A 16,954-nucleotide genomic window follows, 5' to 3' on the forward strand; every position below is an offset into this window, starting at 1 on the left:
TTCTTTTTCTAACATATTTATTTCTATTTTTTATTCAAGGTTATCCAAAATCTATGCTAGATAAAATTAATGAGTGAGAACTTTCAAGCTCTTAAGAGAGTTTTACACGGGATAATGTCTCTTCCCTTCTTAATTTCAAAATCATAGACTACAAATGAGTGTGTTTTTTAAAATTGAATTCTCATGAGTCTCTCAATTATTATAAGGTTTGATTAGAAAACAATAAAGAATGTGAAATTGATTAGACATTGGCACCGATTTCCAAAATAACAGTTATTTGTATTTATATGAGCCCTCGTCAAGGTATATTCTTTTCATGTAAGGGTTTGTGTAAGCTTAAATGCTCATGATATTGTTTAACATTAGCTCTCAAAGTATAGCATGCTAAATAATGTTATACATTCTTTTGGCTCTCCTTTACTCGGAGTTAATAAAGCTCCTCTATATTTATTGGTCGCACATCTACGAGTAAGTATTGTTATTCTTCTTCAATATGTTGATCATATGGTCACTATTGGTTTTGATTATGCCTCTGTTCAGCAACTTCATTATTTTCTTGCTCTACATTCAAGGGCATGTTCCTCCATTATGCCACATATTTTATTTTTATAGTTGGTCTCCAATCGGCTAATTTGATGGATACTCATGTGAGGGTTAATATTAAATACTTTTGCGATGATGACAATCTTTTTTTCCAATCATTTTTTGTATCGATAACTTATGGATATCTTTAACTACTTGACTATTACACATTCTTACATACGTTTTGTTGTTCAACAAGTGAATTCACACATTCTGCTAACCATCTTCATTTGGCAACATTTTGTCGAATAATTCACTACTAGAAAAAACCTTTACTTGTATCATCACACTCGACAATATGTCACTCATGAATACATGTTTCTTGATGCTTTAAATCCCCTGTTGCATCTAAATCCCACCGCATCTCCTGCATGCTTTGTAATATTTGGCCTCATGGACATTTGGCTAAACTTTGAGTTTCTCGAGCATAACATTTGTGTCTCTTTATGTTGACAATAAGTGTCATCCGATATTCTATTTGCAGATACATTGTACCAAAATTGATAAATTGATGCTCATTTCCCAATTACATCAAATAGAAATGGAATCTTATTAATGAGGAACTAATCTCAACCTCTTTAAATAATTTACTTTTTAAAAATATGTTGGATTTATTAGACAGTATATTACTTTGTATTATAAATTGCAATTACCCGTAATTATTGACACTAATATTTACAGAGTGAAATGCAATAGGAAATGACATAAAACCAAAAAAACTTGATGGACATATTTCTTAGTTAGAATTTAAACTTTGATTGGGTCATGTTGTAAGAAGTCAGCTTCTTTTACTAGACACAACATTTGTTGTCAAAACTTATCTCTAATCACTTGCACATACAATTGTGGGGTGTAGATAGTAGGAATTATATTTGCTTCGTCTTCCACATTGAAGAACTTCACCAACCTCCATCAACACAAGAATAATAAACTAGGGAAATTTTTTATTCCATTGAAATCTACAAAGCATGGTTCCAAATGCTTTTACAATCCTCTGTTGGACCAAAATTTATATGGTCCACAAAAAAAAATTGGTGATGTTAAAGGAAGAATAGCATTTGTTAGTCATGAATTCTGGAATGTGCAGATCCAAAATAAAATCTACTCTACTCTCTTCATTTTCTCTACACCATCTTCAAGTAGGTGGGAAGAACTTGTTTAGATTGAATGGTAAAGTATAAAACTCTTCATTTCTGTTATCACCTCTAAATGTTCTAAACTTCACCCACCACGGCATTCCTCGATCTTTCTTCGATTTTTCAACTTCAAGAGTGTTGTCAAGGATCACTGCTACAATCAATCCTACTGTTGGTGGCGACGAGAATATCGTGTTTAAAAATGCATTGAACTGCAAAGATAAAAAAAAACATATATAAATATTACTATAATGTAAATGTCTACAAATTGAGTAGGATAATATTATAGTGTTAGGGAAAACACACCCATAGGGCGTTGGTGTGAACGGGGCCGTGGCGTGAATTAGTCCAGTATTGATCGAAAAATTGGGGAACGGATATTCCGAGGAACAATGTGAGCCCAATGATGATGAGATTTCTCATGGAGTTCATGTTTGTAAACTGAAGAAATGATATTCCAACGGCACCTGATGAACAATGAAACACATTATTAGTGATGTAAATTTTACAATAATCAGTGCATAGTGAAACATTGGCAATGAAGTTCACTTGAAACGCCGAAAACATACCAACAAGGCCAAATAGAACGCAGTACAATGCAGCAAATATTGGGAAGGGTATAGATGCAAATACAGCTCCAAACTTTCCTGCAGATAACAGAAAGTTGAAAAAAAATCAGCAAGTGAATCGGGTTTTTTTTCTCATCAATACTTGCCACCATATATTGGATCAAAATTGTTGCTTTTAGTAGCGAAGATTGTGTTTGGAGCATTAATATCAACCTAAAGTAGCAAAGAATATCATAAAACCAGCAGAAATTTGAACAACTCTGCGACTTCCAACTCGAGTCAGGCCAAGGAGTCCCACATTTTCCCTGGAATAATAACCAACCACAATGTTCAAGCTATCATAGAAAGACAAAAGTATCGACATACACCAAGCAACTTGTAATCGAAATTCAATGACGAGTAACTTACACAGAAACAGTGGAACCTGTCCCCGTTCCATAAAGTCCATCAAGCAAGATACCAATCCCCTACGAAAAATTAATAAGCCTCTCAGTCTCAAACACGCATATAACCATCAAGCAACATATCAATGTTATTAGCATTTCGGGTAATTTACCTGCCAACCAATGCCTCGACTCAACACATAAGCAGGAGGTGGAGTGGCAATTGCCAACCGAGATGCTGCCTTATATGCACCAGTCGACTGAAAACAGATTGCATGGTCACTCAAGTCACACAGGCTTGAAAGAAAAATCACAAAAATAGAGACGAGAAGTTCTTATTAGGAAATAGAAACAGATACCTCCACCATTGAGACTAAAACGGCAGACATCATAGCAAACGAATGACCAGCAGAAAATGTGGGTGGACCCCACTGTAGAGGGTACGGGAACATGAACCTGTAAGCGTAAAAAGAAGCATGAGAAATCACCATAACTATTAAACAAATCAGAAGAAACTAGATTGTTTATTGAGTAACCATGGGGCAGTAGATATCAGATTAGCTCTGTCTGTACGACAATTATGCTGTGTCATGGAAGGTCTGTGTCGGTAAGCTCCACTTGCAGTCAAGATGACAGAATAGATCCAAACAATTGTGACACAAACCAAAACTGGGAAACGTTCAAAGATAGGAATGTCCCTAAATGGTCGCACATGCTTGAGATACTGCAATTTACACCAAATTAGTCTGTCTGAAGAAAATAAATATTAATTTGATAAAAACAACTATGATTTTATCGTGTCACTTACTTGCGACAATCCAACGACCAACAGAAGCATCGGTATACCAATTTCAACACAGTTCCCTAACTGAAATGAAAAACAATATTGAAAATGCATAGCTGTGATATGGAAAACACCCTTTACTAAAACAAGAATTTAAGATATACTACTCCTTAAATATCATTTTTCAAAGTTACTAAAATGATTATAGATAAAATAGAGATTTAAAGCCACACTTACTGCTGGAAAACCTCTTTGAATTATTCCTAACCCAACCAATCCAACTACAGGTGCCATGCCAAGAGGACTGAAAAATCTGCAGAAAGATTATTATGTAAATGGTTAAATATAATTTTAATATTATTAGAAATGTGTTGGATGCACCTAGAGATAGAATACCTTGAAAAAAGTCCCCAGACTTGGCTGTAACCGAGGATTATCTGAATACTTGAAGCGACAATCAAAGCTCCTTGTATAGCTCGCATTGTATGAATAAATCTCTGCAAACCAATCACACGGCAAGATCGCTTTCATTACCCTACCAAATAAAAAGCTTAATAAGTATATTTCTAAGAAAACTCATTATGATATATGCAAATCCCTTAATTATTTTAATCAAGTTTCAAGATTTGGGATTTACATAGAGCTATTTTGCATAAAACCATTGGACTCTACCCTTACAAACTCATCTACTACCATGTCATAATATGGATCTAAAGTTGGTAAATGATAACTCGTAGTTTATATATTTGCATCTCTTCAACTAAAATCCTCCTATGTTCCAATCAGAATTATTATTGAAGTTTATCCATGATAATCCTAGTTTATCTTCTATCATATTTAAACCAAATTTTATCTTAAATGTGCAACGATGATGAGAATGATGTAAGAAACTTACTTCGTGAGGATCATTAATTCGTTGCAATGAGGAGTCACCAATAATATAAGCAACTGGAATTACATATGCAAATGAGCCTCCAACTACTGCAGGTAATCTTGTTCCAAAAAGTGCTTGGAGAAGTGTGTTAATGCCAGCTACAAAAAGAAGGGTCTGTATCACCCTTGCCTTGTCGCCCTGATTGAACAAGAAACCAAACAACCGTCAATAGCAATAATTGCACATACGATAAAGTATAACCAACGGATGAAAGTAAGAACATAAGGAAGCTGAAAATCAACTTACAGAACTTCCTCCCATAGCTGGAACGAGCATTGAAGGTATCATCACACTTGTGCCAAGCATCAAAATGTAATTTTGAAATGCTAAGAGGATAGTTTCAGCTACAAAACAATACATTCACACTGAGGGGAGAAAAACGCGATAGATAATGTAATGACAAAATATCGATACAGATATACAAAAAATATACACCTGCACACTATCTAAATAGTCAATGCTCTATATTGAATTCTTTAAACATAAACAATACACTTGTTCAATGTTGAACCAGTTAGACCTTAGAACTTTCACAGTATAAAAACCATAACAGGGTGAATTCATCTCTCACAAATAATAGCACATAAACGGGCAACGTGAAGTTGCCTAGTTTTTAGTGTAACAAGAGTTAAAAACAAGGGTAGGACATGTAAGATGGACCCAATATCTGTTATTATAGTGAAAATAAAAAGATAGCAGATAGCAGAGAGGGTCCTTCCTGAGAAAGAAAGACACAAAATTCTAAACAGTTGGACCCCAACATTATTAAATGGTGGGTCATATCACCATAAAAAATGTGCCTTTACTTCTTCTACTGTACTCATAATTACTACTTGCCTATACAGCATTTAATAAAAATCTTCAAATATACCTTCAGTTCCTACTAGTTTCTCCTAGTTCCAACTATTATCTTCAGTTTCACAACTTTCTACCACAAGTAAAAAACTTCATTTCTATTACATTGCCACAGTTTTCAATAACCCCAGAAAAATAGTATTAAATAATTCACATAAATAAAGAGTAAATTATAAATTATTGTAAAGTGAAATAACATTATTATTTTAAAAAACAAGATTAAAAATAATTTGATACAAATATTTATCAATTCTAATAAAAGTATTGGCTTAGGGCTTACACCAACACAAGTTCTGTTAGTATAGTTAAAATGTTTTTTTAAATAAACAAAACAATAAAAAACAAGTTTTTAAATTTTTTTATTAAACAGAAGATTTGATAGTCCCACATTATCTCAACGTTATTATAAATATTTGAACTTTTAGTCTCCATTTACGGAAGCAAAGTAACAAACTAGTACAAAACTTCAGGAGCTAAATAAGTAACCATCCAAAAATGGTTTTAACAAAATAAATAAAAATAAAAAACTAACGATAAAAAAGGAAAAAGAAAAAAAAATGTAAATGAGAAATGGTGAAAGGAGGTTTGAAAGTGGTTTATGCATGTGTGAGGAATATGAAAAGTTGAAAAGAGATAAACCTAAATGAGAGAAAGAGAGAAAGAGATTACCCCATGGAGGATTAGAGTCTATGCAGTATTCAAGGTCTTGAAGCTGTTCCATAGGTGGATGAGTAATGTCGGCCATTGTTGTGTCTCTGACAGAGGAAAAACTGAGAGGAAAGAGAAGAAAGGAGGAGGAAACAGAAGAAGAAGAATTCAGAACAAAGTAAAGTGGAGTTATATATATAAAGAGAACAATTAAAGCATGAGTGAATATTTTTTTAAATAACAAAAATAAATAAAGGGTGAAAAAAGTGAAGTGGCAGTGACAGTGTAACGCTTGCTTCTTATTCTTTCATCTATAAGATTTCTTTTATTTATTTATTGTTTTTATCATATCTATGTTTATATTTTCAGTTTGAAGTAGTGATGATTTACTGAATTACCCCTTTAACTATAGCGTGTGGGGGCCACAAGTTTTGAATAGTAGGTCATTAGAACGTTTAGTATATTGACTGTTATGGGGAATTGATTTTATTTTTAAAATTCATTTTATTATAGTAAAAATTTGTGATTTTTTAATTCAATTGCAATTTTTTGTTGAAATTTATTACTTAAATGAAATTTATATAAGTATATTTAAATATAAATAATTGATTACTAATTATAATAATTTTATAAAATTAATTTTTTTACTAAGAAATACATTTATTTACATTTAATAAAATTCATATAAAAATAATAGGCAAACCATCAACAATTTTTTTAATGAATTTTTTAATTTTAAAATCAAGTATGTCTGTTAAATTAATTTTGAAAAATTAATTAGTTTAAAATAAAATTTTATAATTGAAAATCAAACACACTTTTATCGCGGAAGTTCTGGTTGGGTGACACACAAAAAACACATTGATCGCATTCATTTTTTTTTAAATATGTTTTAAATTCATGTAAATATTTTATTTTTATTTAAATATTTAGAAATATTTTTATTTTTATTTAAAAATGGCATTTGATGGGTTCAAAACTTTTTAACGTAATTTTTCATAACAAAACTTAATTACATTTTTCAACGGTTTCAAGTGAAAAGTTAGCGTGTTTTGTTTTTTCAATATATATAACATTTTACATTCATTCACTTTTATCTCAGACGAACTTCATCTTCTACCTCCAAATTTTATCTTACATTTACGAAAGTATATTTCTCCAATAAACCAAATTCGAAAACATAATTTCTTCCATAATCAAAATTCGAAAACATCATTTCTTTCATTAATGAGTTTCAGAACTCTATCATCTCTTCTTTAACTTGAACAATGCAAGAAAAACATGGATTCAAGTTAATAATATTAGTTGTTGTGTCAAGTAAAAAATTCAATGTTGTTGTTGTTGAGATTCCATGTTTAAGGATTTTATTAATTTTGTTTTTGTTTTCATTTTTGTTTTTGTTGTTTTTTTTTTTTGTTGTTATGTTGTTGAGATTTAATGTTTAACGATTCTGTTGATTTAGTTGTTGTTGTTGTGTTGTTGAGATTTAATGTTTAATGAATTTGTTGATTTAGTTTTTGTTGTTGTTGTTGTTAAGATTTAATGTTTAAGGATTCTATTGCTTTTGTTTTTAGTTGTTGGTGAGATTTAATATTTAACTATTATGTTAATTTAGTTTTTGTGGGCTAAGTAACACTTCACTACGGTTGAAAGTTACAACTGTGGTGAAAAGTGGACTTACTACATTTCACCACGGTTAGAATCTCCAATTGTGGTGAAATGTAGAATTTTATTTAGTTTTTCACCGCAGACCTTAACCTATGGTGGAAAGTAGAACACTTACTATCACACCCTTTGTTACCATGTGTCACCATCCATTGTGGAATCATTCTCTCAGTCGTGGTGCGATAACACGTAAATTTCACCACTTGTTTAGCTCGATTAGTACTTGTTTTAGGGTAAATTTATGCACTTTTACAATGTTATACCAATTTTCTGCTGTGTATGTCAGGTATTTATCATTTAGAAGTCTTTGTGCTGAAAAGCGACGAAAAATGGCGAAAATGGAAAATTAGACTGAGTTGCAGACTGTCATGACGGGCCCAGTTAAGCGATGACGGTCATCATGACCTGTCCCAACAAGACCGTTAGATATAAAGGAGAAAGACAAAAAGTGCGTGTCCAAGTCCCATGACAGACAGGCCGTTGGCCAAGCTGACACTCGTCATGGACCCACGAAGCATAGTCATTTTGAAAAAATCATGACGGGAAGATCGTCATCTTAGTTTATGCCCTGAAGCAGAAAAATTCACCCATGATCTAGCAGCCTATTTCTCCACTTTCATCGTTATCTCGACCTCTATTGCACGATTGATGGGAGTTTCTTAGTGAAATTTGGCTTAGAAATAGGTCCTTTAGACACTTAATTTGGCATCCAAGCTTACATTTAGCACTAGAATCGCTTGTAAATGTGCCAATATCCCATATTGAAGTGTTGTTGCAACTTTATTTTCTGCATTATTTCAAGTTTATGTTGCTACAAATTTACATCCAAGTAGTTGTTATTTTATTATTCATGCAAGTTCATGTGTTGTTGTTTTAATTTCCAATTATGTATTGGATAAAAGTCTCCTTTCAGTGCAATTTTATATGCAAGTTTCAACCTTTATTTACTCTCCAGGTTCCTTTATTTATACTGCTTCTTTAAGTATGTCTTGTTTAATTGCATGTTGTTTAGTTAGGTATTTTACCATGTTTGAGTAATTTGGTTGAGTCTGGAACATGAGGATTGTCATACTGATGTTACTCGTATAAATTGCATACTAAATAAGTTGTAATGAAAATAATTATTTTTGTTCTGAAAATTATGCTTTTAAATCAAAGTTTCAATATGAAGGTAGGAACACAGAAGCACCATTTACGACTCGAAAGAGCGAAAATGGTATTCGATCAAGAAAACTCAGATTTTTAATTTTTAAAAACAACGAAAGTCATTTCTAAATTAAATAAGAATTCATTATTTTCTATAAGGGAATTTAAAGTTGTAACTTGTATCATGCGACAACGGACGATTACGGGTTTGAAATCTGTTACCAGACATGCGACAACAGACAATACCTCTAACTTAATTTTTTCTACGAAAAATACTTTCTCGTTACAATAACATGCTACAATTTATAAGAGTGACAATGGTAGATGGAAATCATGTTTCAGCCTCTCGTTACTAAATTTGAATTGAACTGATATTTTTCACTTTCGCGCAAACAAACAAATCATGTAGTCTTAGATAAACATCGTAGTAACAAATAATAATAATTAGTGATTGGTCTTTGTGGGATCGATAAAACCTATTATACTAAAATCGATAAAGTCGTGCACTTGCAGCCTATCAAGTTTTTGGCACCGTTGTCGCAGACCAATTTTGTCAATATTGTAACTTTGTTATTATAACGTATAGACTAAGGCAATTTTCTTGTTTTAATTAATTTTTTCCTTTTTTGATTGTATGCGAAGAACCCGAAGTACCAAAAATCTTAGTCAATTGATCGGCGAAATCGAACACTACATGCATGTGAGGCGTCGAATTCAAAAAATTTGAAAAGAAATGGCGGAAAACAATAAATGCCCACTTAACCATTTTTCCATCCCCTCTAAGGACAAACCCTGCTCAAGTATGGTTAATCATACGATCCATGCTAACAACGTTGAGGTAAAACCTTCACTACTGCAGGTAGTGCAACATAATCAATTCTCATGTAACCCAACGGAAGATCCGAACTTGCCTCTCTCTGTCTTCGTGGAATTCGCTGCTACGCTAAAAAGTAATGGTGTCGACCCCGAGGCTACTATAGTGTAGCTACAGTCTCGAATGTCAAATGCCATCACAACATGGAATGAATTGAAGAAACTGTTCCTTACAAGGTATTTCCTGACGAGCAAAACAACACAGTTAAGGAACCAAATTACCTGTTTTTGAAAGATGGATAGTGAATCGTTATTCGAAGCATGAGAGTGATACAAGGAGTTGATGAGAGACTTACTGCATCATGGGTTAGACAAGTGGCTAATAATCAATACTTTTTACAACAGTTTTCTTTATAACACAAGAATAACCATTAATGTCGTTGTTGGAGGAGCCTTAATGAATAAACCCTTCAATGACGCCTGTGCACTCATCCAAAATATGGCTTTGAAACACTACCAATGGGGAGTGAACACACTCTTGTAGAGAAGTCACAACCGAGATGAGGGATGTTAAAGTCAATAACTTTGATCATATGAATGCAAAATTTGATGCTCTTACCCAAAAAAATCAATAATCTAAGCATCACTCTCGCAACTACTGTAACTGTCGTGACTCTCAATTGTGAGATCTCTGGAGTCTCTGGACACATCATTGTTGAGTCCCAACTGCTAGGTGGACCAACCTCTAACCAGTAAAATTATGCACAAGGGAACCCGTATTCCAACACGTACAACCCTGGATGGAGAAATCACCCTAATTTCTCCTACATAAACAACAATACATTGTTTGCACCCAGTCATGCACCTACTATTCCATCTGGTTTCCAAGGCTAAAAAAGAGCCCATACTTCTCCCGCTACCCCTAAAAGTTCAAACTTGGAACTGATGATGGAGAACTTTATCATGTCCAAAAGTTAGCAAAATAAGGAGTTCATGAATCAGAACATCCATACTAACGAGATGATTAAGCAGTTGTCTAATAAAGTTGATTTTATTGCCACACATAATAAGATACTAGAGACATAGATCTCTCAAGTTGCCCAACAACAAGCAGCTACTACTGCCTCATCCAAAATATTTCCAAGCCAACCGCAACCAAACCCAAAGGAACATGCTAATGATATAACATTACGAAGTAGTACAGAGTTGGATGGATATGTTGATAAGGGAGATAGAACTAAGTATGTAGAATATGATGTAGAAAAGGAAAGTGTGAAGGAACCAATAACAATTGAAAAGGAGAGCGAACAAACATCAAAGGCTAAGGAGGTGGTTGAGAAGGATAAATAAGAATCGTATGTACCATCATACCCTCAAAGAAACGCAAAAGTGAAAATAGAGGGACAATTTAGGTTTTTTTTAGCTTTTAAAGGCACTCCATATTAGTATCCATTTTACAGAAGCAACAACTCAGATGTATTCATTTGTTAAGTTTTTAAAGGTAATTATGATGAACAAAAGAAAGATCGATGAAGATGGTATTATAGTGCTCACTAAGGAGTGTAACACCATTATCCAAAACAAGATGCATATGAAGCTAAACGATCCAGGGAGTTTCTCGATTCCCTACATTATCGGCAAATATGTCACTAACAAAGCCTTGTGTGACTTAGGCGCGAGTGTTAGTCTGGTACCTCTTTCTACACGCGAAAGGCTTACTCTAGGAAAGCTAAAACCTACAAAGATGTGCCTGCAATTGGCCGACCAATCGATAAAGTACCCAATAGGAATACTGGAAGATATTCCTTTAAGAATCAACCAGTTATACATTCTCACTGACTTTATGGTGATGTACATAAATGAAGACTCTCACATCCTAATCCTCTTAGGTAGATCCTTCTTATATATTGTTGGTGTTATTATTGATGTAAAGATATGGAAGCTCACCTTCGAGGTTGGAGATGAAAAGATTGAGTTCATCTTGTACTAATTCCTAAAAAAATGCTTCCATAAATGACTCAAGTTGCTTTGTTGATATAATAGATTAATGCATTAAGGAGTTATCGTCAGAGCCGCCTTTGACTGATGAGTTGGACACGCCTTTGACAAAAGAAACTAAGGACTATGAAGTTGAGACTTATTAATACATATTAGATGTAAGTCCAATTGATCAAAATGTATTCGCCCTTGTTACTACTCCAATGCAAGAATAAGAGCAACCAAAGGTATAACTCAAGTTACTTCCCTAAAACCTCATATATGAGCTCCTTGATAATGAATTTAACTACCCATACATAGTGAATGATAACCTAGGAAGAAAAAAATTGAAAAACTTATTGCTATATTTAAAATATATCCTGAAGCGATATGATACACTTTTGATGACCTTAGGGGAATTAGTCCATTTGTGTGTATGCACAAGATCTTACTTGAAGAGGACTCCAAACCGTCCAGAGAACACTAGAGGAGACTTAACCCCAATATTATCGAAGTAGTGAAGAAACTATTATTGAAGCTTCTTGACACTAGGATCATCTACCCTATTTCAGAGAGTAAGTGGGTTAGTTCGATACACGTATTACTGAAGAAGTGAGGGATGATTGTGGTGAAAAACGACAAAGAAGACTCATCTGCAACACTTACAATGATGGGATGGAGAATAAGCATCGACTATAGGAATTTGAATAAGGCCACAAGGAAGGATCACTTCCCCCTCCCATTTGTAAATCATATGCTTGAGCGTTTGGCTAAGCACTTGCATTTTTGCTATCTAAACAGCTACTCGGGATCCTTTCAGATACCAATTCACTCGAGTGACAAAGAAAATACCACATTAATGTGTCCTTATGTTAAATTTTCCTACCAACAAATACCATTTGGGATGAGTAATACACCTGCCATGTTCCAGAGATGCATGATAACGATCTTTGCATACTTTCTATAGGACATCATGGAGGTCTTTATGGATGATTTTTCCATATGTGGGTCGAGTTTTGAGGATTCTCTAGCTAACTTTGAGCGAGGGCTCGAGAGGTGTGTTAAGGTTAACCTCGTGTTAAACTTTAAAAAACGCCATTTCATGGTGAAAGAAGGCATAATCCTCGAACATCTAGTGTCCGAAAGAGGAATAGATGTTAATAAGGAAAAAACTGAAATGGTTGAAAAGTTACAACCACCCACCACAGTAAGAGAAGTTGGGAAGTTTCTAGGACATGTTGTTTTTTATCAACAATTTATAAAAGATTTCTCAAAGATTTATTAACCCTTAACATATATCTTGATGAAAGACGTTGAGTTCATATTTGATGAACTATGCCACGAGTCTTTCCAATTATTAAAGCATGCATTTATCTCTGCCTCAATAATGCAGTCTCTATATTAGAGCCTTCATTTCACAATCATGTGTTATGCGAGCGAATATGCAGTATGTATTGTTCTAGGACAACACAAAAACAGAAAGTTGCACACAAACTACTAGGCTATTAGAACCTTAGATGAAGCTCAGATTAATCACGCCACTATCGAAAAGGAGCTTCTAGCCATTATCTTTGCAATCAAACAATTTTGTTCTTACCCAGTGGGATCGAATATTATTGTATACACATACCATATTATTATCAAGTATCTACTTAGCAAGAAATGTGTGAAGTTGAGATTGATTCAGTTGATACTATTGTTATGGGAGTTCAATATGGAGATCTATGATAAGAAAGGGACACAAAATGTGGTGGATGATCAATTTTCTAGGATGAATGATGTGAAAATAGAGGAGTTACCCTTCAATGAGTATTTCCATGATGATCGAGTGATAGCCTTCCTAAGAGTTAAAGAACCAAGATGTGCTCATCTCATTGAGTACTTTGTTAAAGATAAATGTTGTTCCTTTTGGATTTCCTGGATTAGGTAAAAAAACATTTGGAATAAGATGTACTTTAGGCAACATGTGGAATAAGATGTTTCAGTATCTGAGTTTGTTGCCAAGAAGAGTTATTGGCTAAATTTCTTGACATAACTGGTTAAATAAGAGATGTTTGGATAAAATGCTTGACATGACTAGTTGCAAGAGTTGTGTGGCTAAAGTGCTTGACATAACTAGTTAACCAATATGCTTAAGGTTTGAGTTCTGATTATCTTCTGATGTCCTTTAAAAGTGTTAAGGTGTTGACTTCTTTGGATGATCCAGAGTTTTGCATTTGGGAAGAAGTTTGTGTTGATAATCCAAAATTAATTGGAAAATATTTGGATTTGTTTCAGTGAAAGAAGATTTGATTGAATGTACCTTCAAGGAAGGTTTGGTCCAAGAACTACTCTACAAAGAAGGCTTATATGAAAAAGACTTGTTTTGCATGCTCTGGTGTTACATGTGGAACATGATGTTACAACATGTTTGTTACAACATATGGTCTTAATCAACAAGACAAATGTTATTGTATGTTTCAACATCTTCTGTTGTAGTTTAGTACTTTTCTATCCAAGATTCACTTTACATCTGAAGATCTACAAGTTATGAAGAAGAATGAATTTGGATGCACTGTTGCAACATGTGGAACATGATGTTCTAACATGTGCAGTACAACATCTGGCCCTGATTCAGTAAGCCAATATTGTATCACTTTTGGAGTAAACATCTGATTTAGATTCGATCAGATTTGTTGGTGTATTTATGCAATGCGTTTGTATCATTCATTTGACAGTTGTTGAAGATCAAATCAATTTAAATAGAGATTTAAATGTGAATTTAAATTAATAACAAATCATATCTTCAGCTGGAGAACTTTATGGAGCAAATCAAATCCAACAAGATTATGCTATTATTATGGACGAAATTTAATCATAAATAAAAAAAGATAAATCTAGGAATGCATTGCTAATTAAGGTGACTAAAACCTCACTCTTGAGGTGTGCAAGTTTTGAAGATACCTAGTGTCCGGGTTTACCTTTTGAGTCTTTATATGTCCACCACTCTAGTACCTCCTTTCATATCATAAGGCATAGAGTTTTGTTTTTATTGAGTTGTAAACCTTGTTCCAAGATGTTAAGTTTTTAAGCTTGAGAACATAATATTGCTTTTATTTGTAAGAACAAGATTTGGTTCTGCATCTGACCTTATGTTTTGATGATAACAATACACATGCTTATAAAGAAAAAAATTGTACCCTAATGGTTTTGTTAAGTGTGCAACTACTAGATACAAGTTCTTACTTTGAGAACGTGACGCGTGACGTCATCGGACTTTGAACCTAGTGCACTCTGGCTCAAAGAAGCAAAATGATGTATGTTCTACAAAGATAATATAACTCATTCATAAAGCATCAGTTTATGAATCTGATAAGAGAAACCTCTGACGTTATCTAGCTCTGAAGTCTTGCGCTCAATAACTCTGATGAAATGTATCACTAGACTCTGGATCAAGACTCTGAAGATCAAGTTCTGAAAACTCTCTCATACAAACTCTGATTCTTCTATGCATGCTTCATCAACTATCTTTCTGAAGCCTCTGAGTATTTGAAGATAAGATTAAAAGTTTTACGTGAGAAAATAGTACATAGTACAAGATGAATATTATTTCCACTAAACTTATTTCATGGGAAAAGGATTGTACTATTGTACCATTTTGTCTCCCATTTTCACAAACCATTGTGCGAGCATACAACTCTTATGGAATTCCATTTCTACCCTCCAACGGATCTTTCTATTGCCTATATAAAGGAGTTTTTGAAGAATGGAACAAAAAAACAAATAATAGTGAAGAACTATTACGTGAACATTGCAATACTGTGAAACTTTTGAGAGAAAGAAAAGCATACACGCAAGGAACTTTTGTTCATACACTTCCATAGAATTTTTTTGTGTGTAAAACTTTGTAATACATCTGTATAATCTGCTTTCATAGAAGCATCTTTGTAACACACTTTAGTGCTTAACTTTTGAGTTATATTTCCTTAAGAGACTAGGGTATAGTCATAATTTATCTAGAAGACATTGACAATTTGTCTTTGTAATTGTAATCAAGTTTGGTTATAGTGGATTAAGTCCTTGTGATAAGGAAAAATCACCTTGGTGGGTGGACTGGAGGTAGCTTCATTAACAACGAACCAGTGTAAAAATATTTGTGCTAATTATTTTTATTCTAAGTTATCTTTTTGTTGTTTTGGGTAGTAAAAGATTTTCATTACAGATATCCAATTCACCCCCCGCCCCCTTTCTTGTGTTTTTGTAACTTTCAATTGGCATCAGAGATTCAGTATGGTATTTGAAATTCTAGTTAACAGACTTCCGATGTCACAAGGGTTGTTATGACATCCAATTCTGCGCAGACAAGAATTATGCAGAACTTAAAATGTAAGTGCAGTAAATAACACAAGTAATTGTTTACCCAGTTCGGTCCAACATGACCTACGTCTGGGGGCTACCAAGCCAGGGAGGAAATCCACTATCAGTAGTATTAATTCAGACCTTAAACCAACTGTTTAACCCTATCACTTAATACCTACCCAATGCAATTTCAATCTTACACTAAGATCAGAGTTCCTACTCACTCCCCCTCAATCACCTCAGTGATTACTACCTTTAATCAATATTAAAGACAATTATGAAGTCACACTTCAAACAACTCTTGGTTGTGCTTAACAGCTTTAATCAAGATACACAACACTCACGCTTAAAAGCTTAGAGTGACACAACACTTACAACTCAATGAACACCCTATACCAATGCAATCATCTACGTGATAATAGCTTGGCTTACAAGATACGTCTAATACAAGACACACAAAAATACAGCAGTGAAGTATGATGGACACACTAAATCTTCACGCCTAAAATCCCTAGTTCTGAATGAAGGATTGCCATCCTTTTATATTGCAGCACTTGAGCCTTGTACTTGTATTTTCCTGAAATTAAGGTCACGCGAGTTCTCCTAAATTCCACATCTAGGTTACTAACAAATAGGCTATTTGTTAGGTTCATTAATTGTAGCTTGGTTGTTGGTTTCCCGGATTTTCTCTCAGCTGTTGAATTCCTGAAGAATAGCCTGAGAAAAATGCTGAAACAGAAAAACTAAACAACCTACAATCTAGCATACGCTGTCAGGAATGAATGTCACAACATTCAGTTTGACATCCAAATCAAGGACCATATGCTAAGTCTGTTTTTCCTGAAAACAGACTGTACAAATTTGCTGAACTGTACAGGACCAATCTGTCCATACCTCAGTATCAGCGTACATTAGTAAATGTCAAGACATCCAATTTGACATTTACACAATTAGCCTTATGTCAGGTCTGTTATCCTCCTGAAGAACAGACTGAGATACATACTGAAGTGTAGCAGAAACCACTCTGCCTATTGTTCAATATATGCTGTCAATGATGAATGTCATAACATCCAGTTTGACATTCAGACAGTAGGCCTTATGCCAGGTCTGGTATTTCCTGCAAA

General features: G+C 33.9%; 1 protein-coding gene and 1 non-coding gene across 2 annotated transcripts; both read right to left on the reverse strand.

The window, feature by feature from the left end:
* Window positions 1-1,506: 1,506 nt before the first annotated feature.
* On the reverse strand, window positions 1,507-6,198 carry LOC127083453 (nucleobase-ascorbate transporter 1). Its single transcript, XM_051023767.1, has 14 exons — window positions 5,913-6,198; window positions 4,635-4,732; window positions 4,350-4,526; window positions 3,851-3,951; window positions 3,692-3,767; window positions 3,479-3,538; window positions 3,207-3,394; window positions 3,030-3,126; window positions 2,844-2,930; window positions 2,696-2,754; window positions 2,501-2,592; window positions 2,288-2,365; window positions 2,025-2,185; window positions 1,507-1,930 (listed from the first exon to the last, which is right to left on the reverse strand). The coding sequence occupies exons 1-14, from the start codon at window positions 5,986-5,988 to the stop codon at window positions 1,718-1,720; spliced, it is 1,563 nt and encodes a 520-aa protein (XP_050879724.1). The 5' UTR covers window positions 5,989-6,198; the 3' UTR covers window positions 1,507-1,717.
* Window positions 6,199-9,778: 3,580 nt separating this feature from the next.
* Window positions 9,779-9,884, reverse strand: LOC127089680 (small nucleolar RNA R71). Its single transcript, XR_007791240.1, has one exon. It is a non-coding gene; the product is annotated as a small nucleolar RNA R71 (small nucleolar RNA).
* Between the last annotated feature and the right edge of the window lie 7,070 nt (window positions 9,885-16,954).

This window comes from Lathyrus oleraceus, chromosome 5, assembly GCF_024323335.1.
Source record: "Lathyrus oleraceus cultivar Zhongwan6 chromosome 5, CAAS_Psat_ZW6_1.0, whole genome shotgun sequence".
Taxonomy (NCBI): Eukaryota; Viridiplantae; Streptophyta; class Magnoliopsida; order Fabales; family Fabaceae; genus Lathyrus; species Lathyrus oleraceus.